This window comes from Leptosomus discolor, chromosome Z, assembly GCF_034619465.1.
Source record: "Leptosomus discolor isolate bLepDis1 chromosome Z, bLepDis1.hap2, whole genome shotgun sequence".
Lineage (NCBI taxonomy): Eukaryota > Metazoa > Chordata > Aves > Leptosomiformes > Leptosomidae > Leptosomus > Leptosomus discolor.
The window spans coordinates 88,166,531-88,189,931 of record NC_141419.1 but is presented as its reverse complement, the minus strand read 5'-3'; the positions used below and the strand labels follow the sequence as shown (position 1 = coordinate 88,189,931).

At 37.4% G+C, this 23,401-nt stretch overlaps 1 protein-coding gene across 1 annotated transcript in view; it reads left to right on the top strand.

Annotated features, from left to right (window-relative positions):
* The first annotated feature begins 8,639 nt into the window (after positions 1-8,639).
* The window catches only part of RIT2 (Ras like without CAAX 2), a 184,439-nt gene continuing 169,677 nt past the window's right edge, over positions 8,640-23,401 (top strand). Inside the window, exon 1 of the mRNA XM_086479821.1 lies at positions 8,640-8,742. Within this exon, the coding sequence (XP_086335947.1) occupies positions 8,640-8,742 (103 nt within the window). The remainder of the gene's footprint in view (positions 8,743-23,401) is intronic.

Below are 23,401 nucleotides of genomic sequence, written 5' to 3'. Positions count from 1 at the left end.
TCTGAGCTCAATTGCTTAAAAGAATTTGGGTATGGGCCTGGCCATGAGACACTTCTCCATCACTGATTAAAAATGAATCAAGTAAAGCACTACCACCAAAACGTTTTTCATTCTTAAAGTTATTGTATTTCCAGATAGCTACAGCTGAAAGTACTATCGGCTTCTGTGAAGTTCCAGACTGATAGAGTCAAACTGGGTACTTCTGAAAAAGAAACATAAATTAACTTCAGTAAACGCAGAGAAATATTGGAACTTGATTTGAATGTAAAATTAGCTCGTATCAGCAGCGTGCTTACCTGGAGACTTGTTGATTATACGGTTTCAGAAAGCAATTTAGCTAACTTAAACTTCACAGGACTTGGCCCATTTATGAGCTTTCTAAGTTGAAGAAAGACAAACATAAGCTCTCCTTAAATCCTCTAAGTCCCCTCTACAGGCTTTATTAACTGTGGCCTTCTGACGTGATCCTCAATACAGAATTTGAAAAATTTGTTTTCCTTGTCAAGAGAAATCTGTCGTCCTAAGAAAATACTTGATTATGCAGTCAATTTTGAAAGCACTTCACAGAAATAGGAAATATTTTATTTAGCTAAGCACTCTGTACTGTCTTATCTCTTTTTTTAAAAATTAATATATTTTTATATATTTATATAATAACAAATAACATTTAGGCTTTTCTTTGTCATTTCCCAGAGCTTTGGTAATGATGAAATCTTGCTAAAACAGGGCTAATGGGTTTGAGTTTTTCTTCCCCCTTCAGGCTATATTTTTATTAATTTTATAGGAATACCAGTGAATACTTAATTGAAATATTGTCTTTGCTGAGCAGACAGAAGGATTTCTGTTTGTAGATATCTAAGGAGTCTACTTTTGGTGATATCAGTATGTTGTTAATAGATGCAAGAAAGGTATCACTTGGTGAATTTAGCCCCTCAATCAGTTCGATATTTTAATTTCCAGAGCTGTCTCATGTCTTTATCCTTCTTCCTCCAGATTGTAGAGTTTTCTTTTCCTTATAGAACAATGAAAACCACACCTGATAGCAAAACTGACATTAAAGCATGGAAACAGCAGATTAATACTCAATATTGTCTGGGCCAAATTCTTTAACAAATTTGACTCCAGTAAGGGATATTAAGCATTTCCAATTAAAAGACCTCAGTTCTGATTTTGCACCAGTTTTCTGAATGAATTTTTGTTTGCTAAAGCTGAGCTTTTTAAAGTTAAACAGTTAGTCATACAATGAAGCCTACAGTGATGGATTTTTTTGCTCATGGTTACTTAACAGCATTATAAATTCACTGCACTGCTTTGCTTTTCATGCTATACAGAGGTTAGATTAGCTCTTTTCTTGACACATAAGCTTATTGATCTTGCAATATTTTGTAAGAATAACATCTTTAAACTGATTAACAGACTAACCAGTGACAGACAACAGTGTCTAGTGTCTTTGGGAGAAGCAGATCTTGAATCGATTGCAGTGGAAGTCACAAGTGGGATATTTGTAATCTTTTACAATGCAATTCTGTAAGAACTTTCCAAATAAATGCACTTGCATACTTATCTAGCTCGTATTCGACTTGGTAGAGCTTAAATTTGGGAGTTTATCTCAGATTTGTAAAACATAGTGACACTTTTCATGCAGAATTCCTAGTGTTTTCAGTGCTATTTTTAGGTATGAAAGTGGTCTGTTTAAACAGATTGGAAGCTATTAAAATGGGTAGGTTCATCAGAATTCAAGCAAAGGTATGAATAGAATGTCAATAGAAACTTTTAGTCAGAAGAAATTGTGCTGCTGCTTCTGAAAACCACAGTTTATGTATTCATTTTTGTGTCATTTCTTGTAATCCATTATTCAGCCCATTAGGTAGCTCAGTCCAAGCCTCTATTACTCTAAACTTGCTAAATGTTCCTCTATTCAACAGAGGAAACAGTATGTCTAGAGGGAGATTGAGCTAAGTAAAAGTCAGAATTTTCTTGAAGAAACCTTTCACTGATGATTTTAAAAGAACTGACTTTGTTTTTCTTATTGTTGATACAGTTGTTCAGCTTAATTATGAGCTTAGAAGATTAATGTTAATTACAACAGATATAAGAGCTGCAAGAGTACTGTGTTCAACCAACAGAATACCCATAAACAATCTGATTTCTAGAATAAAACTATGCTAACATGGAAAATAATCCATGATACTAGGAAGTCTATGTCAGAAAAATTCAGATTTATCCTGTTTGGTGTTTTCCTGGTGAAGCTGAAGCTAAAGCTATTCTCTGTAGGTTTGCTTGCTATGGACTGCGAAGTAGAAAGTATCTGAATGACTAATAGCTGATCACATTCAAGTAAAATTCACGTACTTGAAGTGAAGTTCGGGACACAGTTTTCAAATGTAAGGAATTTTGGGACGCAGGCATTACCATCGTCTATAAACACCCTGAAGGTAACAGTCAAAATGAGAGTATCTTCTTCTTTGTAGCAGTCAAAATTGAAAGAATTTTTTTTTTTATTTTTTTTTTTTTTTCCAGAAACAAATATGACAAGGATGACCTGAAAGAGAAGAGAGTAACAAAAAGCTAAAAGTCGGAAACTAGCACAAACCCCATAAATTCTGATTTGTCACTGAGAGCATTCGAATACAGATTAGAAAATACAAAAAAAATTACCCCTGTTATTCTTGATTGCCTGTGTTTATTGTAACAATACTAAGCTTGAAATGCACTGGTAGTAGGTGTAAATTCATATTGTATGAAATCTTGAAACAATAGGGTGCTAGAGTATGTTAATGTTAATGTTTTGCCAGATTTGGGAAGCACACTTCAAAACAGGCAGTGGAGAGTCTTTGGGAACACAAGTGTGTGAAGGAGGACTGATAGAGTTACCTTTCTGGTGAAAACAAGAAAGCATGAAAGAAAAAGAGGAGACGGGAAGGCTGAGAACAACATTCTCTATCTTTACCATGTTCATTTGATTCACTAGCTAACAATTTAAATATGTGTTTGGTATGTTCACTATGCCTTTTCATAGTAGTTGAGACAGGTAGGATGAGAACTGATAATCTTATTGTGTAATAAAGGACATTGGGGTTTCAAAGGCATTTCTGATAAGACAGCGAGGCAATTTATTTCAGCATTTGAGAAACTGGGTAATGTTTCTCTCTGGAAGACTTTAAAGTAAGGTTAAGCAAATATTGTTCAAATTATTTAAATGGATTTGTGGAGTGGAGCAGGGATGAAAAAGATGACCTCTTCAGAGCTCTTCTAACGCTATTTCTATAGTATTTCATATTCTATTTGTGCTTATAGTTTTCCTTCCTAACAAAAGCACTGGAAGGTGAAAGAATTTAGAATAAACATATATTCATACTCACAGAGAACATGTTTATGTGGAGTTAAGGCTTTGAGATCTTTAAGATTTTCACATTCTGAATATCAGTGTTGCATTTGAAAGTATAGAAGTCTTATCTATGAATGTAATTAAAATTCAACAGAAATCCATAAATGACCTGCAATCATTACTACTTCTTGACAGTAAGATCATAAATCATTTGTGAAACCTTATTGGAAACCCAGAGAAAATAGCTTTTTCCTTTGACTAGTCTAGGACATGACCTTCAATGTTTCTGTTCTATAAGAAGTCAGAGTAGTCACTTGTAAGAATTTAGAGTTAATGCTATTTGAGTGTTCTCAAGAATGTGATAAACTGCCCTTATTTCTCAAACCATTGTACAGCAGGTACAATATTAGTTGCATTGTTTGACCCAGAATAATCAAAGGGAATATATTGCTCATGACAGGCTGAGAGAGTTGGGATTGTTCAGCTTGAAGAAAAGAAGACTCCAGGGATAGCTTATCGTGGCTTTTCAGTGCTTAAAGTGGGCCTCCAGGAAAAGGGGGGAAGAACTCTTTATCAGGGAGTGTAATAATAAGTCAAGGAGTAGCGGTTTTAAACTGAAAAACTGATTTAGACTAAACACAAGGAAGAAGTTCTTCACCCTGAGGGTGGTGAGACACTGGCACAGGTTGCCCAGAGAAGCTGTGGCTGCCCCCTCCCTGGCAGTGGTTAAGGCCAGGTTGGATGGGGCTGGGAGCAACCTGGTCTGGTGGAAGGTGTCCCTGCCCGTGGCAGGGGCTTTGAACTAGATGATCTTTAAAGTCTTTTCCAACCCAAACCATTCTTTAATTCTATGACAAACCTCCCTTCTTTGACAAAACCAAACCCACAATGTTTACTTTATGAACTCTGAAGTTGTTTCACATTTTCTGTTGTCAGACTCACATCTTTTCTCCTTTCATTTGCTTTTGCCACTTGATGTACTAATAAAGCTTAGATTAAAATGCATTGCAGCAGAGGCAGGGGACAGTATGTTGTCTGACACTAGGGACAGAAATAAGAACTTCAGAACAAAAGGCATGTGTCTTAACAGCTTGAGCTGAAGAGCTGGTTTCAAGGTGGGAGGCTGTCAAGTGTCCCGTCAAGTATACCATGTGTGACACACTGAGTCTTCCTACAGATGGGTAATTTGGAGAATAGAAAAAATACAGGGATTATCTAAGGAAGCAGGGTGCCTGCGGCAGACAGGTGATTGAAACACTGGGTATTTGTAGTAGGAACCTCAATTCCAAAAATGCAGAGCTGCTTCTGCAATGTGTTGGATGTCCCTTAGCGATATCATTCAGAGGTGCTCAGCATATTTAAGAATTAATATGTTAAATCCATTAATGTAAAATTTAAGTTTAAAATTTTTTGAAGTCCCCTAGCAATTACTTTATTATGCTAGCTTTACTCAGAACTGATCAAGTTAAGCTAGTGTGCTAAATGCATTTTTTTTGCAGGAGCAGATTGAATCCGTTCTCCAGTGCTGTGCAATGATTTCTGCATTAACATTCTTTCCTGTCATAGCAGCACTTCAGCAATTCAGCAAGGTGGGCTTATATGCCTTTTTATGAAGGATGCTTTTTACATTTCCTCTCTCTGCCATGCCTAATATGTAAACATGAGGGACATAAGAGTGGTCAGTGTTTCCATAATGGCATGGACCCCAGCAGGCTCATGCATATTCGCTAATTATTAAATGATTCGCATGCCTTTAACCCATCACTTAATGGAGCACAAATCAGTCAAAATTTGCATTTTGCTTGCTATTCAAGTTTTTAAACTCATGAGCACCCTGCCTAATGACAAGAATATTTATCCAGGTTAATTGATTAAATCTCCTCAACATGAAGTGCTCTAGGAAACAATTTCAGAACATTTACATGTTGTATTAACATCTCATTATTTTATTCAACACCCCCAGAGCAAGTGGGGGTGTAGGATGAATGGAATGTGTTTTCTAATGGTGTTTTCTCTAGATAAAGCTCGTCTACTTCAGTTCTAACATACCTATCTGTATATTGTCTTTTGCTTAAGATCTATGCATCCTTAAAGATCTAAGTATACAGCTATTTCAATATTAACTGATAAAATATGAATTCAAACACAGCAGTTGCTGGATTTTGAATACTGAATGGTTTCAGTTGATTGCTGTATTTTGCAGTAAGTTTGAATAGAAAATTGAAAAACAGAAAAAAACTCAGCAGATTTGCTGTATACTCCTAAGCAATATGTAAACAGCAATAGAGTCTGAATCCGTGAGATAAATGATTCATTATAGGCTAGTACCCCAAGCTTTTTTCCCACCTTTGCAGTTGCTCTTTTTTGCCTGAAGACAGTTTTCTATGAATTTACATCATGATAAACGTGTCCTTAAAGCAGGGAAACAAAGAGATAAAATAAAGGGTTGGAATTTGTCATGAAAAAGGTCACTCGTAAAAATTCTAGTATCTCAGGTTTGGTTGTATTTTGTACTGTTTCGTCCTGTTGTCCATGAAGCATTTATGCTGGTGATTTTTTTTCTTATATTATTAAGTGTTTCAAGCTGAGTCATTTCAAATCATGTCAGTTATAATTTTGTTGGCAGCAGACTAAAAGCAAAACCGTGTACTTTTCTGCTCAGATGAGAGAAGGAGGACTAACTGATGTTATTGTAAATGGGAATAAAGCTAAATACTTGTCCTCCACTACTGGATTGAATGAAATTAGGGCAGAGTAGCTAGGCTGTTTGTCAGTAGGAAGTTATGATGAAAAACAATTAGAACAAGTCCTGTATTATAAATGGGAACGCGGTATCACCTTTTTAGGCTCTGGACAGTTCTCTGTGAAAGTTAGGAGGATATGTTTGTCCAAGTGTTTATATGACGTAGTAATGCTTATTAAACTGTTGAAGTTTAATAAACATTAATCTGTCTTTAAAGCAGGTATTTTAAATGATAAAAATAGTAAATTCCACTCTTTCACACATACAAATGCTTAGTTTTTCTAGATTTTCTTAAACGATGAGGAAGTGGCTTTTTCTTTAGTTCTCTCTTATTCTGCTTCCTACTCTAACATAATTCCTTTTTGTAGCCTCTTTAATTTCTCATATTCCTTCCCCTCTTCTCAGCTGTAAACAAAAAAATTACTTGCCCCTTTTCTCTGTCAAACACCAACAGCTGGAAAAAAAATCTGACTAATTCTTATCTATTACCTATACGCAATTTTCACTAATATTTTTTGGAATATTTTGCTTGGCTTGTTTTTTAAGTCACACCCACAGCCACTCACTTTCCTCCTGATGTTTTAAAATCAGCCAAATGTTACTGCCAGCTATGGGGTTAAAAACTCCTGAGGAAGAAGTTGTCGTGTTGATGGGAGACTACCAGGAAAACCCAGCTCTTCTGAGCAGTGGTTTTGGTATCATTATTAGTTTTATCTAATGTGTCAATACTGAGCACTTGAGAATGATTTTAATGAAAACAGAATTCTAACCACAATAGGGATTTACTGACCTACCTGTCTCTTTTTGCCAAAGTTCGATATTTAGACATCACATTATTACATTCAGAATTTCCTGTTTAAGTCCTATTTTATGCTCTGATGGCCAAATCCTTCTGAATTCTGGGGTTTGCATCCAGGCATCAATACAGCCACCCAGCCCTGACAGTACAAAGCTACTCACAGCAAGTTGCTTAAGTCAGCCATGACTCTTACAAGTACTTTGGTTTTGAACTTGGCTGCTGTCTGTTTCATCTGATGTTTCCTAATTTTTTGATTAGGAGGGAAAATGACTATTCATGTTCTGTTCACTTTCTCCCTTGTAATTATAGTTCTATTATCATTCCCATGTATCTCTTCACTCATGTATTTTCTTAGTCCATTAAACTGTCTTTCATACATGTACCCTTCTGTACTTCTGCTTCCTAATTTTCTTGAAATCATGTCCTTCATCAGGCTGTAATTTTATTTTTTTTTTTCTTTTTTCCCCCTTCCTTGCAGCGTTTAATTCTGTAATGTCATATGTCTACTCTCTGGGAAATAATTGGAGTAGACAGATGAAGGTGTCTGATTCCAAGACACTTGTTACCTCTCCTGCATCCATTCACCCTGTCTCCTTAATAGTTCCACCTGTCATGAAAACCCAGCACTTTTCACAGGAGAGTAAGTTTTTGCTTTCCATCCCTTTTGCACCACATGCTTTTTCATCCTCAAAAATATTGCATAACAGTTAAAACTGGGCATGTATCTTACTACTTTTTGCATTCTTTAAACATGCTAGGTTTGTTAAGGACATAATCAGAAATCAATGAAGAACTGCAGTCTTTTATTGGAAGTTTGCACTGAATAATTCTAATGGGAGATTATCTCACTGGATGTCATTTACAAACTTTATTGGTTTTTTATTTTATTTGGGCTGAGAACATTGGTTACATAAAACACTTGATATTAGTATGAAATACTAATAACAATGTGCTTTTCTTTTTTGCTTACATGGATATTTTAAGGATTAATAGATATTTCTCCCTCCCTTCAGTCCCAATCTCCTTCTGACATTTTGTGTGGGAGAAAGAAAGAAAAACAAGGAAAAACTTTTTTTTTCAAAATTCCTGGTTTGTTTCTGCAAATAACTGATGTAAACTGAACTAAAAGAGACTTGATTTGGGGGCAAAATTAACCTTAGAAAACTTATCTGCTTTTCAGTAAGCTTCAGGAAGAACAAAGACTCTTAAAAGTTGTTGCTTATTTAATTTTTAATGTATTAAATGTAAATCTAGCAAACTTGATGAACACCAGATGAATAATTAACTCCAAGGTGGTAAGGAGGTTGTCAGGATGGTTTTATTATTGTGTAAGATTCAAGAAAGTGCTACATGGAATAACAAGTATCATAATTAAGAAATTGGATCTTTTTTTATTTTTCAGAAAGCTCTGCTCAATTTGATTCCAATGACACAGCAACACCCAGAGGTACCAGGGCTCTTGAGCCTCACAGAACTGCTTCTGTCCAGGAAGAGAAACACAGAGAATGATACAGAGCTGGGAGGGGGCAGAGAGAGATTTTTATTGGAAGCTGTTAAAGTGGTTGCTATGAGACCTTCTCCAGCTAACACAGGCACAGCAGCGAGTGTGAGGCTGACAAATCGTACCTCTTGCATTATAGCTTTCCTTTCTGCTCCCCCCCCCCCCCCCCCGCCCCCCCAATGCAGCTTTTATAGTTGTTTAAGATCAGAGAAAGAACCTGCCAGTTGCTTTTTCTTCCCTTTTGCTCCCTTCTTCTGCCTCGTGCAAGATGGAGCTAGAAAATGAAACGATCAGCTCCTCCAGCAATTCTTCAGCAGGCTCCAGAGAGTACAAGGTGGTGATGCTAGGAGCAGGGGGAGTTGGCAAAAGCGGTAAGTTTCAGCAACAGCATTTTTGGGGAGAAGGGGTGAATTGGGAGCGTAAAGTTCACAGACTGAGAATATCGTTTAACGAGGGGTTTCATTCCTCTTTCTCTTGCACATGGCTTACATGACTGTAATTTGTGACTGGGGCAATGAGTCAGCTTAATTTGTTACAGACTGGAATGTTATAAGCCTTTTTACTTGGATATATTTGTAAAATTAACCTTGGCTCCATTGTATGTGAGAACAGAGTGGTCAGCTTGCTGCTTTTGGTTTAACAGCAAGTGGCCGTGTCACTCCAACACTTGGTAAGGGGTGAGGGTTTGCTGGATAGTGTGGATGTAACTTGTTGGCCTGCCAGTCCTTGTGCTCAGGAGGAAATGAAAGTAACTGCAAAGTCAGCTGTATGGGTGCAAAGTGCAGAGGACTCCTACAGTGACTCTGTTTTCTTCCCCACATATTCTTTTGACTTTTTTATTGAGTTTCATTATGGCTCAGCTGGTGTTAGTCTCCTTGCCTGTCCGGACAGTTGCAGAATGCATGTCTGAGTCTCACTCCAGGTGGTAAGGTAGATTTGAAGAATATTTTAGTATCACTGTCCAGTGCTGGCAAGATATGCTAGTGTCTGACAATGGTATCTCTTCAGAGGAGTCATTATTTTCTCTGGACTACGTTTTCTTTTTCTCAGATATTATCACCTTTGATTTATTCTCAATGACACTACCATTCTCTGTTCTTAAAAAGGCTTTGCTGAACGTGCAGTGTTTGTCTCAGAAGTCAGTGTTTTGAGCTGGCCACACAACAAGCATTTGGTTACATCTCCTGGAAATTCAAAAGACAGATAGAAAAAGAAAATCAACAATAAAAAGAGGTTAATATAATATATCCAGGCTAGATTGCAAAGAAATTTCAGGATAAATAAGTTGTGTCACTGAACTGTAATAATTGTGCAGATCAAACAAGTTTATTTCCTGCTCAAATAGCAAGGCAAGGTATACATGCAAAAAATTAAATATTGGTAGTGGGTATAATTTCCTCTCTGTATCCATAATCTCTGTTTTCTTGTTATGTTTGGCTTCAACTTCAGTGACACATCTTTCAGTGAAAGCTATTTCCCATCAGTAGTGCTTAACCAAGCAAACAATTCTTGCACAGATGTTGTGCTATGATCACTATAAAGAAAATATAAAGAAAGAAGAAAATATCAGTTATCTCAGAGTAGCTTTCTGCAATCTCAAATTACCTTTTCCATGGTAAAACAGGTATCCAGGATGGCAGCTGGAACTTTCAGTAAAATGTCACTTTCTTTTTTTTTTTTTTTTTTTTCCTTGAGTACATCCAAAAGATGGCAGTAATTTTTCCCAAACATGTTCCTGTAAGAACGAAAGAATGATGTCATTTCGAAGACCTCTCCACCAAAACAAAAGCTATTACAAACTATACCGTATTCATAGTATAACTGAATCATAACAGCCAAATTTTATATACACATTGAGGAATTTTTTTAAGTTCCCATTTACTGTTAGATAAGAGATTTAAAGCACAAATGAAGTTTATTCAAATCTCCTTGTTCAGTAAACATTAGCTGTTCATTTCATGGAATGAAGCCTTCGAATCTGTGGATTACACAAGGTAATGATACATCTCCAAAGCTGAGGATGACATAATTATTCAAGAAGAATTGAGTGTCTGTGTGGTCTAGAGAAATAAAAATAGGATGAAGTGGATAGTTACTACATTCAATGGGATTAATGAAAACCTGTTGTTTTCACAAGAGTGAAACTTCTCGGGGAAAAAACAGCAACTGAGAACTAAAAGTCTAGAAGAAAAGAGGTGGGCAGTCATCATTTACTGGCTGTGAACTTCCACTGTGGAATGGGCATGAAATGTTTCAGTAGAATCCTGAGAGATAGTCCAACTGATAAAATTCTGATAGAGATAAGGAAAAAATTGTGTCATTGCATAAATCATGAATTCATTGTGACTGATGTATAAACAGGATTAATTTAAACTGGATTAAAAGCAGAAAAAGGCCTGAATGACTACTTTTATTCTCCAGGAGGAGCTCTGCTTTCCCCTAATGACCTAGATTTACTCTGTCCAGGAAATCATGAATTTAACCATAAAGGGTCAGGGTAGAATAAGGATGAGAGAGTAAAAAAAAAAAAAGTTCAATTTCCAGTTTAGAGTTTGATAGATAAGTGATACATGGAATGATTGATAATATCCTGGCTTCTTTCCCCTTCTCCTTTCTTCTTCACTTCTTAAGTCATGATAAAAGCAGTAACAGCTGGGGTTCAGGTGCTGAGTGGGAAGCTTCTTTTGGATGAAAGGTTTTCCATTCCTTATTTTATTCAATATTGAATAATTCAGGTTTGGAAATAATTTCCTTAGGAACAAAACTGCAGAAATGTTAGAAGATTTCTTTTTGTCCTGGACATAGTTCACTTCTAGACATCCCCTGGACATTTTGATCTTCTGTTTCCCATCCTCTTCTGCTCTCTTACAGTGCCACTTTTTCTGTATGTATGGAGGTCTTTGCACTGGAAATTGCATGCTCACTACAAGGGGCTGAGACTGGTGATTGTATGTGTGCACAGGGAGGAATGAGGAATAGGGCACCAATAATGGGTGTTCTTTTGATGTTGGTGTTTATGGAATATTTGCTTTGGGTTGTCAGGCTTGTCTCTTCAGTTCTGTTCTCCAGGATGGCAGACAGTCCAGGAGGACAGCCAACCTCCTGTTATTTGGGCTGTTCAGTGTAGCAGAAATTTCACAAGAATTGGTAATAGAAGATAAACTCAGCACGCCCATCTGATACCCACCACATTCAGAGTAATGATGCAGAGTAAACTGCAAATGGTTTAAGAATTGTTACTTAAGAGTCTTCACATTTCAAAATCAGTGCCAGGAAAAAAAAAAAAAAAAATCTCTGCCACTATTTTATACAACGAAAAAACACCACCCCAAAATCCAGAGTTTGGAGCAAACAGGTAATAGTGGAGTTTAATTAAAATATACAAAGTTGTATGTAAATTTTCCTGGGAACTGATTTCTGTACTGTGATTATAGGTTATAGATTCCCTAGAATGAGTTATCCCTTCTAAGACTTCTGAAAATAGATTCTGATTTTGTTTTCATAGAATATGCTAATTTATTACTTTGTGTATGTTATGTCTGACATCAAGAAGAGACATATACTCTGTTACAAGTTCAGACTAAAATTAGGCTAGAACTAGGAATTAAACTAAAATGAATTAAAATAAAATAAAAGTAAATTTTCTACTAACTCTCATTTAACTAGAGTCCAGACTGAAATTACGCATTTCTAATGATAGTTAAATTGCATTAAAAACCAAAGATTTTGGCACTCGGTTTTCCCTGGTTTGACAACAAATCGCAGTTCAGCTCAGTTCAGCTCAAACCTATCTCAAGTTGCCTCAGAATCTGAGTGTTTTTTAAACCAGGTTTTGCTTACAAATAACTTCAGAGATCTGCATCTGGATAGTTAACATACTACTTTGATGGTCCCTACTCTGATGCAGCGCAGACCTCTGGATGTAGCTCTCTTTTTCAGTGTAACAAAATATATACACAGAAAAGCCTCTAAATCCTGAGACCATGCATTCCTGGCTTATATTTAGCAAATGAATTGCACTAATAACAATAACTTACTGCAGCACATTCTGCAAAATATTAGTAATAATCAGCTAAGGGATAGCACAGTGCCTACCAAAAAGAACAAACAAAGTGATGTACCTGTGCAGCTGAATAAAATAGAAAACTTTTAATAAAAGTTGTTATTAACTAGGCATCCTTCAAATGTTGATCAGATTGCACCATAATGTAACTTTACATGCATCTTCTTGGTTGAATGAAAACGTTATTCTAGTTTGTTTGTTTGTTTGTTTGTTTTTTCCTAATGCTGTTTAAAAGTGGATTTGTTTAAGGGTGAAGATGATCTACTGTTGTTCCTGGTAAATGGAATTTCATGTTTATCTGTAGAATGGCTGTATCATAGATACAAAGTGAATTTAGTGCTACCTGTCCTATGAAACCTTCATTTCACATGAGAAGAGGAATTTTTTAAAAATCCAAAACCTAATAAATATTTATTTGCTGGTAAGTTGTTTTTGGTTTTGTTTTTTTTTTTTACCTTAGAGAAAACATGCGTTTTTCAAGATTTATTCCTCAGACTGATTGACAGTTTATTTGTTGCCACCTTAAAAAGCCAAAGAAATTGTCAAATAATTACCCCAAGATTTTTATAAAACTAATGTATTTTTAGTTTTAATATGCAGGTTTGGAAAACATTTAGATATGTATTTCTAGGCCTTAATTTAAAAAAAAAAATAAAAAGAGGGGAAAAGAAGGAATTAGTAAAAGATTCTCTTAGGGTTGTTAGAGGAAGAGTATGAAGAAATGTATTTCTTAGCCTGATCTGGTTAGGGAAGGCATGCTTACCCCATTGATTTCCTTCATTCTTTTTTCCAGTGTTGCAGAAATGCCATATTTCTGCAGATACAGGTGACTCATACAATCACTTTCAGGATTATATGTACAAAACAAGTTCCAAAACATGTGAAAACAGCAATGGTTTTTGTGATGTGGGAAGTTCTGTACCAGGAATTAGATTAAACCTCCAATTTTCATTTATTTATGTGAACAATTGCCTCTCTTTATTTTTTGACTAGTTTTACCTCTTATTCTGTCTAGATAAAGCAAATTCTGTAATTCCGTGCCTGTTCATATCAAGCGTGTCCTCATAACAAGAGTCCCCAGTAAACAAGAGATAGTACCATGGAGTGTGTACTGGGGAATGGGCCCACTCCAGCTGTTTGTTAATCTCTTGAAGGTAAATTAGCATATGAGCCAGGCTATACTGGAAAAGGATGAAGAACAAAGGTGGAGATTCCACTGGCATCAAAAGAGCTGTGGTTGAAAAGTGACATTTGGATCTGCTGATGCTTTTCTTACATCGTCACAAGGCTCAGTATTGTAGAACGTGCATCATGCATTGATCAAACACCTTCTCAGTAGGTTGTTTTTTTTTTTTTTGGGAAGGGGAGGTGGTTTTGTTTTGTTTATTTGTTTTGTTTCCCCAGTATGCTCTCAAGTACAGCTGTGCTTCCCTAAATGCTTGGTAAATGGATCAAGGGAAAGAGTCTGGTCTTCTATTGTCTTCTGAGGAAAACCAATAGCCAGAATGAAGGTGGAAGATTAAGTTACTGCTCGGTATGAGTCTGAGTGGAAAAAGTAGCCTTTCAAGCATTTAGGTATGCTGTGGATTACAGTTATGGCAAACCAACTTTTTTTTTTTCCCCCCAAAGTCAATATAAGATAACTTTTGGTGTCTAATTTGGTGCTGCTTCTCCTATGACTGCAAAAATGCCCATCTTTTTTTTTTTTTTAACTGGAGTAGAAATTGAGATAATTAATAAAGACACACATCTGCAACCCTCTGAAAAGAAATGTTTGTTTTCTCATCATCCTCTGTCTGAAAAAAGGTAATCTGGATTTTTCAGGCCAAGTATAAGACCCTGGGAATTTCAGGGAAATAATTAATTATACTCATTTAAATGAAGAAAAAGAAATTAAAAAATAAGAAGGAAAGAAGGCTATCTGTTCATTGACCAGAAAAAAACTTCCTTGCTTGGTAATAGTTCTGAAAGCTAAGGGTATTGATCAGTCAAAATAACGTATAAATTCCCTTGGTCACTTCATAATAACCAGTAACCTGTGATTAGCTGTGACCTGGTGTCAGTGCAAGGCTAGGAAAGGAAGCGAGGAGACAACAGAATAGTAACAGTGGTACGTCCCAAAAGACATGGTAACATTTCTTGACAATTATGAATCCATGGAGAAAAAAATCCTAACTAAACACTGTAAGACACCAGCTAAGATTTTCTTGTCTGGGATGCTGTAAACTGAATTAGAGTCAGTTCTAATGAAGAATTACAAATGTTCTATGAAGAATGATGGTGGTGTAAGTTGTATGTTCTCCCTGAAAAAAAACATTGTAGGGCAGGCCCACCTATGCCAGGTGGCTACATCCCTGGGTATGGGAAACTTCCTGTTTTTCCCATAAACCAGATTAAGCACTTTATAAGTGTCTTTATAAATGCAGAGTTCTGATGTATTTGTGATCTTTGATAAAAACCCCTGTTCTTATGTTTCCATTACCTTCACAGATAGGTTATTGAACTCGTTTCAAGCTCCATTTTGTGTCATTCCAAATTCTAGCCATTTTATCTTAACAACTTTGAAAAACTCCCTATTCTCTTACTTTCTGTTAATACTTACAGACATTGATCGGTTCACACCTGGATCTTCTTTCTTTTCAGTACATTGAGCATTTGAAACCTCACTTGTAGATGCTTATTTTCATGCTTAGAAGGATTTGAATCCTTAATTTGAGAGCCCTAGTATTTCCACGTTATTTTCTGAATATGAATTCCAAAAAATTCACATGCTATTCTGTTAGTGGTCTTGCTAGGAGCAGGATTGCTTACTGGTTTCCTCTTGACAGTCCTTTTTTGTTTCTCTGCGAATAATGAATTCTTTTGTTCAGGTATAGTTCACAGAGATCACATACAGAGAAATATCCACAGTAACCCTTAAGTTACTTGTTCTTTCCCCCAGCGCAGTCACTTGTGCTATCACATCTCCAGTGATGACCTGAATTCTGAATTTCCATATACGTTATCCTATTTTGGAAGTATTTGGCTGGATTGTGACCATTGAAGCTAATGATTCTAGTAATTCTGGACCCGTTACTGATATTCCTCATTTATCTTTAGTGTATTTGTTATCCGCTTGAAAGGATTAAACACATAGCTTATTAATTGATTTTCTTGACTATAGGCAGACCTTGTGGCCGGACTTATCTGACTTAGGGAAACAAGTTAAAGATGTTTTCATTATTTTGCCAGTTCACGTGATTCAATGGCTGCAGGGGTGGAGGATTCAATTATGGCTCCTGTATTTAATAGGCTGGTTTCTGCTTGTGAGATACCAGTTGGCTACTGAGAAAGCTGTCTGTAGTTCTGGTTTCTTCAGTGCCAGAAGTTGTCTGATAAATACGAGAAAGTTCAGAGAAGACGAACAGAAGCAACAAAAGGGCTGACGCAATATGATTTATGATGAGAAAGGACTATGACTATATTCAAATAGCTCTGTCAACCAGTAGTCCATGATTCTTTATTGTGTAGCTTGCATATGTATTCAGTGATTTAATGCAAATGTGACTGGATGCAGCTGTACTGTGAATGGGTTGATCTATCCAGCTTCTAGCATCATAACATCCAGATGATGAACGCCCACTTGGATAGGGTTAGCAAGTGGGCTGGTCACTTTCTGTCCCATTTTGGCACAGGGGACAGAGAATTTACGATATTTGAAAGAATATCAAGAAAAGAAGACGTGTTTTCCAAAATTTGAGGGGGAAAGGGACCAGAATTTGTTAATGGAGAATAATCGGTTAAGTGTTAAAACTAGAATTAAAACATGTATAATTAGAGATGTATGAGATCTTCAGGCCTGACCTCCTTTGGTCTATAAAAGCAGTATATATCCTTAACCATTTGCTTAAAAGGAAGATGGAGCAGCTTGTGGAACAATCTTTGAAAGGAACAGGTTGGTGAAAGTTGTATTAGTGTAATATGTTTCTGCTAATTTAAGATAAAAGAACACATTATAGACATTGAGTGTTGATGAGCAAATATACCTGAACAGAAAGAGGATTTACAGTCTTCAAACTCTCTTACAGAGAAGAAGGAATACTGTCATCCTCAAAATTATGAAATGTGTTAGAAGTCGTCAGGACTTGTGGCTGATGTGGTGTTACTTGTGTGCCTAACTAGCATCTTTCTTTATGTTCAGACTGCTGAAGAGAGATCCTAAGTCTCAAGACTGGACTTGTTTGTTGTGTATAAAAATAGTCAGTTATGCTGTCTCACACAGAGCTAAAGTGGATCCTTTAGAGTACAAGGGCTCCTGTATAACTGGAAACACTCTGAGGTGGCACCCTAACCGTAATGGCCTGTTATGCATATGTATGTTTTGGGTAGTGGTGCAGAGGGAGGGTAAGTGGATTTGTTAGCTCACCAGCTGCAAAAAAACTGTTCTCTGTTCTGCTGATGGAAATGAGATTTTCTGATTCGTGACCTTCATCTAAACGTCTTCTGTGTGAACAGTGATGAACTCCTCAGCTTTTCCCTTTCATACTGCTTGCTATCAAGAGATGGGACACCTTCTGGGCTGTTCCGCAGCAACAGGAACTGAACTATCAAGGACCCTCCTGATGTTTCAACCACACACAAATCTGCCATTTGAAAGGTCCAGATTGAAGCCTCAAATAAGGGAACAAGCGCTGTTTCATGACAATAACTGGGCACTGTCGGTATCTTTGCTGTAAACAATCTGTTGAGGCAGCCACAGGAACTGTTTCCCTTCCAAGCTGTCCCTGCTGCTGAGCTGAGCCATCTGCAGCACTTTCGGCACATGCTATCTGCTAGAATTTGGATGAGATTAAATCCATTAGGGACACTCTTGAAAGCACAATTAGGAAAGATTTTTTTTTTTTCCTTCTGTTGCTGCTTTCATCTCTTTTCCTTCCATACTTTCCATTTTATTTCCTTCCATTCCCCTGGTAATCCTTTTCCACTTTTAATTTGTTCATTGACTTTAATTACTCTCCCTTTATGCCTGCAAGCCTTTCTAATTTTTTTTCCTGGAAGCCAGAAGACTCATCATGCTCACACAGCTCCACTGACAGGTAACGAATGTTACCCAAGCATTGTGCGAGGACACAGTTTCAGAGGTTTTGCTGTCTTGGGAAGACACTTTGCTGCAAGCTATGGTGATTTGCTAATGCATTACCCGCCCACTAACCAGATTCCAGCGGCAACGCTGGCTAAAACCACTTTGTTTCAAGTTGCGTGGTGAATATCCAAAAGAGCGTGTGTGTGTATAAAATACTATGTCAGGAGTTGCCAAGCTGGTCTATTGTGATTCTGGCCTCCAAAAAACCTACGTTTTCAATTCACATACCTGTTGTAAAGCAGTGTTTTATCTTTCCACTCAGGTGAAAACCAAGAACTAAACTAGTTATTTCAGGGGACCGAAAAGCAGACCCACACATGGTTGTAAGTTTTAAAAATCAATTTCAAAAGCTTTTGCAAAGTAAAAGCTGTAATCAGCTGAGACCGATTCACGTAGTTCTTCGGCTTACACTAACTACAGTTAGAAGGGCTGTTTAATTTCTTTCCTTTCAATCTCACTGAAGTGCTATGCCGTTTTGTAATTCTCTAATTCTCGTTCATTTTCACATGTACAAGACGAAGGAACCCTAGCTGGAATTCCTATTCTCTGTCAGACCCTGTGATTCAGGAGCAGCCTACTACACGCATGACAGCTTGTTGTGTTATACTGAACTGTTGCCTGCTGAACAGGATCCGCAGTGTCTTTACAGAAACATCTCTTTAGCAGCTTGCAAAATATGTACCATTGTTTCAGATTTTTACTCAGAACTTTCAAAACCAAACCCAAATACTGTCAAATTCTTGATTGTTTTAAATCAGCAGAACTCTTGCTTCTTAAATCACGCAGAATGCCAGGCAGGCTGTTAAGTTTCCCCTTCTCTAAAATTTTGTCTGGAACTTTCTTAAATAGAAATTACGTTGCTTTATCAATTTGAATAAAAAGCAATTGATAGACATTTTCTACGCAGTGAATAATCTTACTTAGGTTATCTGGTGACGGGGTCATCTGTTCACTTATCATACACAGTATACCAGAGCTCTGCTTCATACAGTATCTGCCACTGCATACAGCCAAAGAATGTATTCCTGGGCCTCATGAGGTCTCCTTATGTTTGTATATATGCACTAGATGTACACTTTTTTTCTCTACTAGGAATAGAGAAGAAAGAGCCATCCATCACAGTAACCAAGCAGCCCCCCATGAGCTCCAGAAACCTGGTTTCTTATGCCTTTCTTTCACTTACAACAGTTTCAGTGGGTTTTCCAGTGTCTAATAATAGCTGTGAATTGGCATCATACTCTGTCTCTCAGTGGGCACTCTGTTTGCTGATCTGCTTTTATATAAGTGGAACTCGAAACACCGATTTTTAAAATCTTTCCTCCATGAAAATTAACCAAGATACTTAAAACTTATTAAATGTCTGACATAACAACAAGCAGTAAATCACATAAGCTTCCACTTTTTTTTTTTAACATGCTTAAAATGACAATTGGCTGTGATATTTGAGAGTTGGGAAGTGGTTAGGAAAAAAGCAAAATAGAAGATCCACAAGAAACAAACTGAGCAGCGGGAGGGGGAAATGTAAGAATAGAGAACAAGAAATTAAAAAAAACAGAGGCACAGGAAAAAGACTGAGAAAACAGAAAATTAGACAAAGATGAGTAAAAGCAATGGTAAAGGAAGTAAAGGGAAAGAAGGAAAGGTCAGTAGTTCATACCTCACAGAACATCAGTTTCAGATGCTTTTTTTTCACTGTGCTTATCCCACTAGATGCTACTGGCCCATGGCTATACCCCAACATATCCTGCAGGTACTGGTGGCCAAAAAGTATACAGGAGTCATGTTAGTGCATCTTTATCTTGGCTCTATGATTTCTTATCCTGTGTTCCTCACCCACTGGTTTTCTAGAGTAGGAAGCTGGAGAGGCAGCAGCACAAATCTTCTTGGCACGGCCCTTTTTCTCACAGCTCTTCAGGTGCTGTAGCAGCTTGCCTCAGCCGTTGACAAGGCTGTGTAAATCTGACGTGAATCTAAATTTATGGGGTGCTACGCAAAGTGGTGCTTCTCCTGTGTGGTGTTCTTACAGTCATCCAGAGCTGAGAGGAGTTTGTGGGCCCCAGCCTTAGCAATACCTAGCACCTTCTGAAAGCAGGGGGAGGCCCAGCATTACTCAGACTCCTCTGTTCTTTGAAGAATCAGATCCATCCACACACCAAAATCTCAAATAAAATAATGAATAACAGTCGTGCTAGAGATACATTTCACTCAGTACCAGGACATAAAATTAAATTCTGTTTTTCCTCAATCTCAGAAAAATGTCGGGATGAAGAAAAACTATAGGTATCTATCTGTGTTTTCTCTTATTTTTTGTGACCCAGCTGTTACTTTTGCTCTCATTCCCTGGCTTTTACTGCTCATCACACTTGCTTGTAAGCAAACAGCTACCTCCCTATAATCAAATGTGGACAAATGGCGGTAGGAGGAAAAATCAAAACAAAATGCCAGTGACTATAAACAGATTTAAATACACATATCATTGAAACATACTCATGTGAGATTTATTTAAGTGTAAAGTAACACACATTCTCACTCTTTAAGGAAAATAGTTGTTAGTGCCAACGTGTTATTCAAAGAATTATAGAAAGCTCTGCAAAACCCAGTGAGATAACCACTTCCGCTGATTGACAGTGACAGTATATTTAAAGAATAGAATTATTTGGTAATTGAAAGCCTTTATTCCTCAATGTCATTTATGTAAAAAGAACTATGGATCAAAACTAGTTTGAGAAGCTGCATTGTATATTTCTAAAGCGCGGCTTTACCTGCTGGATGAGTATTAGTATATTAAGTTTCAAGTATAGTTAAACCAGTTTTGTATGTTGGGATACTTTAAGGTGCTGTAATTCAAAGACAGTAATAAGCTGATGAATGAAGTGTATTTCTCCTTGTCTATAAGCAGAAAAAGTGCAGAATTTTTTTTTTTTTTTTCCCAACAAATTTTAACTGGTCCCTTCCTGACTCTGAGTGTCTCGAATGAAGTTGATAAAAATTGTAGGCAGAGAATACATTACAGGGTTGGAACCCACGGGAATGCGTTTGGCACCACTGATGTTAATTTAGTCGCACAAATAGAAGAATGTGGATTGGGAACAGATTAGATAGGCTGTGGTAGACATGATTGCTCAGGAAATGACCTGGGTAGACAGAATACCAGCTTGCACTGTGATGAAAGTTCCTGAGGGATTCGAAGGTTTCCCTGGCTCACAGGTCAAGTTCAATGCAATAGACAAATACCATGAATAATTTTTTTTCAGGCTCAGTGCGTAACGGGTTGCTATAAAATCATTAAGGGTTTCTTGGTAGAATTACTTGCTTCTGAGTTCTAATTCCTTCATCCCATTTTTCTCTTTTTTCTTGCAGGCTTTACCTTCAAGCATATGATAGAATTTATGAGGGATGTGGGAAAGATAAATACCACCTGTTTATGTTAGGACAGTGTGTGCAGCCCATGCTATCTTTCAAAATTCTTTTTATGTTTCTCATATTTTTTTCTAAGTGTATTTCCTGCTAATAATATATTTTACTAGGAATATGGCAGTGTTGAATGGCTTAGATTGATAATCTATTGTGAAACATTTTTTCTGTCCATATTTAAAATTTTTATGTTTATAATTTATTTCTATATTTGTATTTCAGGATTTTTAGAGTATGATGAGTTTCCCACAATGGCACAGTGTTAAAAGCTTACCTATCTTCAGAACCATCTCTAGCTAAACTAATAACCAAATGCATATCTGTTTACTTAGTGCTGGAAAACCAAGATAGGATGGGCCTTATTTGTTCCGTCAGTGTCTTCTGTATATCTGTTCAGCTCAGTGATTACTGTCAGCATTGTGGCATTTAAAAGAAGAGCTGAAGAGAAAGCAGAAATGCAATTTGTGTTCTGTGCTGCCTCACGTATCACAAAGAAAACTGGCAGCTCAACACAGACTCTTTGCTTGACCTTAGCAGTAGAGCAGAAAGAATACAGCTCTTTTTTCTTGTACTGAGAGTTCCATCTAAATGAATGCATCTTAATGGAGAAGCCAGTCATGCCGGAGTAGGTGTGGAGGGGAGGGAAACAGAGAAAAATTATGCAGTTGAAAAGAGAAATCTGCATTTGTTTCTGACTGTCTCTTTGAAATTACCATAGAATACGCTGACCCTTGTTTTCTGCCCTACCCACTCAAATATCTGTTTTAAAATATTTAAAGCAGTGCATGGTTAAATAGGGTGGAGCAGAGAAAGGGGAAGATGTAGGAAATAATCCAGTACTTTCTCTAGATTTGGGGAGAAGTCTCAAATCTTGTGTCCAGCAAACATTATAACAGAATTTGTAGCAGAGAACCTCAAGCGTGTTTCAAGTTTGATATATTATGGAAGAGAATACCTAATAGGATAAATGTTCCTGGGTTACAAAAAAGTTTCTAAAGTTTAAGATATAAGACTTTGGGTAAACAGTTATGGTGGATTGACCCCAGCCAACAGCCAAACACCCACCCAGACACTTGCTCACTCCCCTCTCCTACAAGAAAGAGAGAAAGGGGAAGGCGAGAAGACTTGAGGCTTGACATAACAGTTTAATAACTGAAGCAAAAGCTGTGCCTGCAAGCAAAGAAAAATAAAGAATTTATTCACTTCTTCCCATTGGCAGATTTTTAGCCACCTACTGAAAAGTGGGGCCTCAACATACGTAATGGTTACTTGGGAATACAAGTGCCAGGGCCATGAGTGTCCCCGCTTCCTCCTGTTTTCCTTGAGCTTTTATTTCTGAGCACGATGTCATATGATGTGGAATATCTGTTTGGTCAGTTTGGATCGGTTGTCTCAGCTGTGTCTCCTGCCAGTTTCTTGCCTACCCGTAGCCTACTCATGCGGGGCAGAGTGGGAAAAAGAAAAAGCCTTGATGCTGTGCAAGCACTGGTCAGGACAAGCTTAAACATTGGTGTGTTACTGACACTGGTTTAGATCCAAAACATAGCAACATACAAGCTGCAGAGAAGAAAATTAGCTCCCTCCCAGCCAGATCCAGTACAGCAATTTATAGTCTGAAAAGGAGTGAAGGAGATTTAATTTTTCTTTGTAGTTTGTGTCTGTGACATCGTGTTTGTATCATGTTAACCATATGTTGGTACTGCTGTGCTCTTCTGTTTTGGTGAATTGCTATAGCAGGCCACAAAGCCAGTGCGGGCCGTCATTATTTTACTTTTGTTTTCTCTTGTTTATAATTTGGCTGTTGAAACCCTATCTGTTGTTTCCTCATTTCTTTACTTTTTTTAGAAACATTGTAGTAGTTGGAATCTAACTACCAATGGGCATCTCAATGACGTGGAGGTATTTCTGCTGTACACCTTATGCATGTATGATTTACTTATAGTCCATCTTTGCAGTGCACACACAGTGGTTTAGAAATATTTACCATCCAGCTGTCTCACATGTCGCTGAGAAACACCAGCGCATGAGGTGCTTACAGAGTTCTTGTAGCTTTTTCACACAGGAGGAAGCTTATGGCATAATACTTCTTTTTCAGTTGAAATTAAGAATGTTATATTCATAGCATTATTAAATCATTGATATGCACTCACAGCCCCGAAAGCCAATCGCATCCTGGGCTGCATCAAAAGCAGTGTGGCCAGCAGGTTGAGGGAGGTGATTCTGCCTCTCTGCTCTGCTCTGGTGCAGCACTGTGTCCAGCTGTGGGGTCCCCAGCATAAGACAGACATGGACCTGCACGAGTGGGTCCAGAGGAGGCCACGAAGGTGCTCAGGGGGCTGGAGCAGCTACCCTGTGAGGACAGGATGAGAGAGTTGGAGTTGTTCAGCCTGGAGAAGAGAAGGCTCTGGCGAGACATTACAGTGGCCTTCCA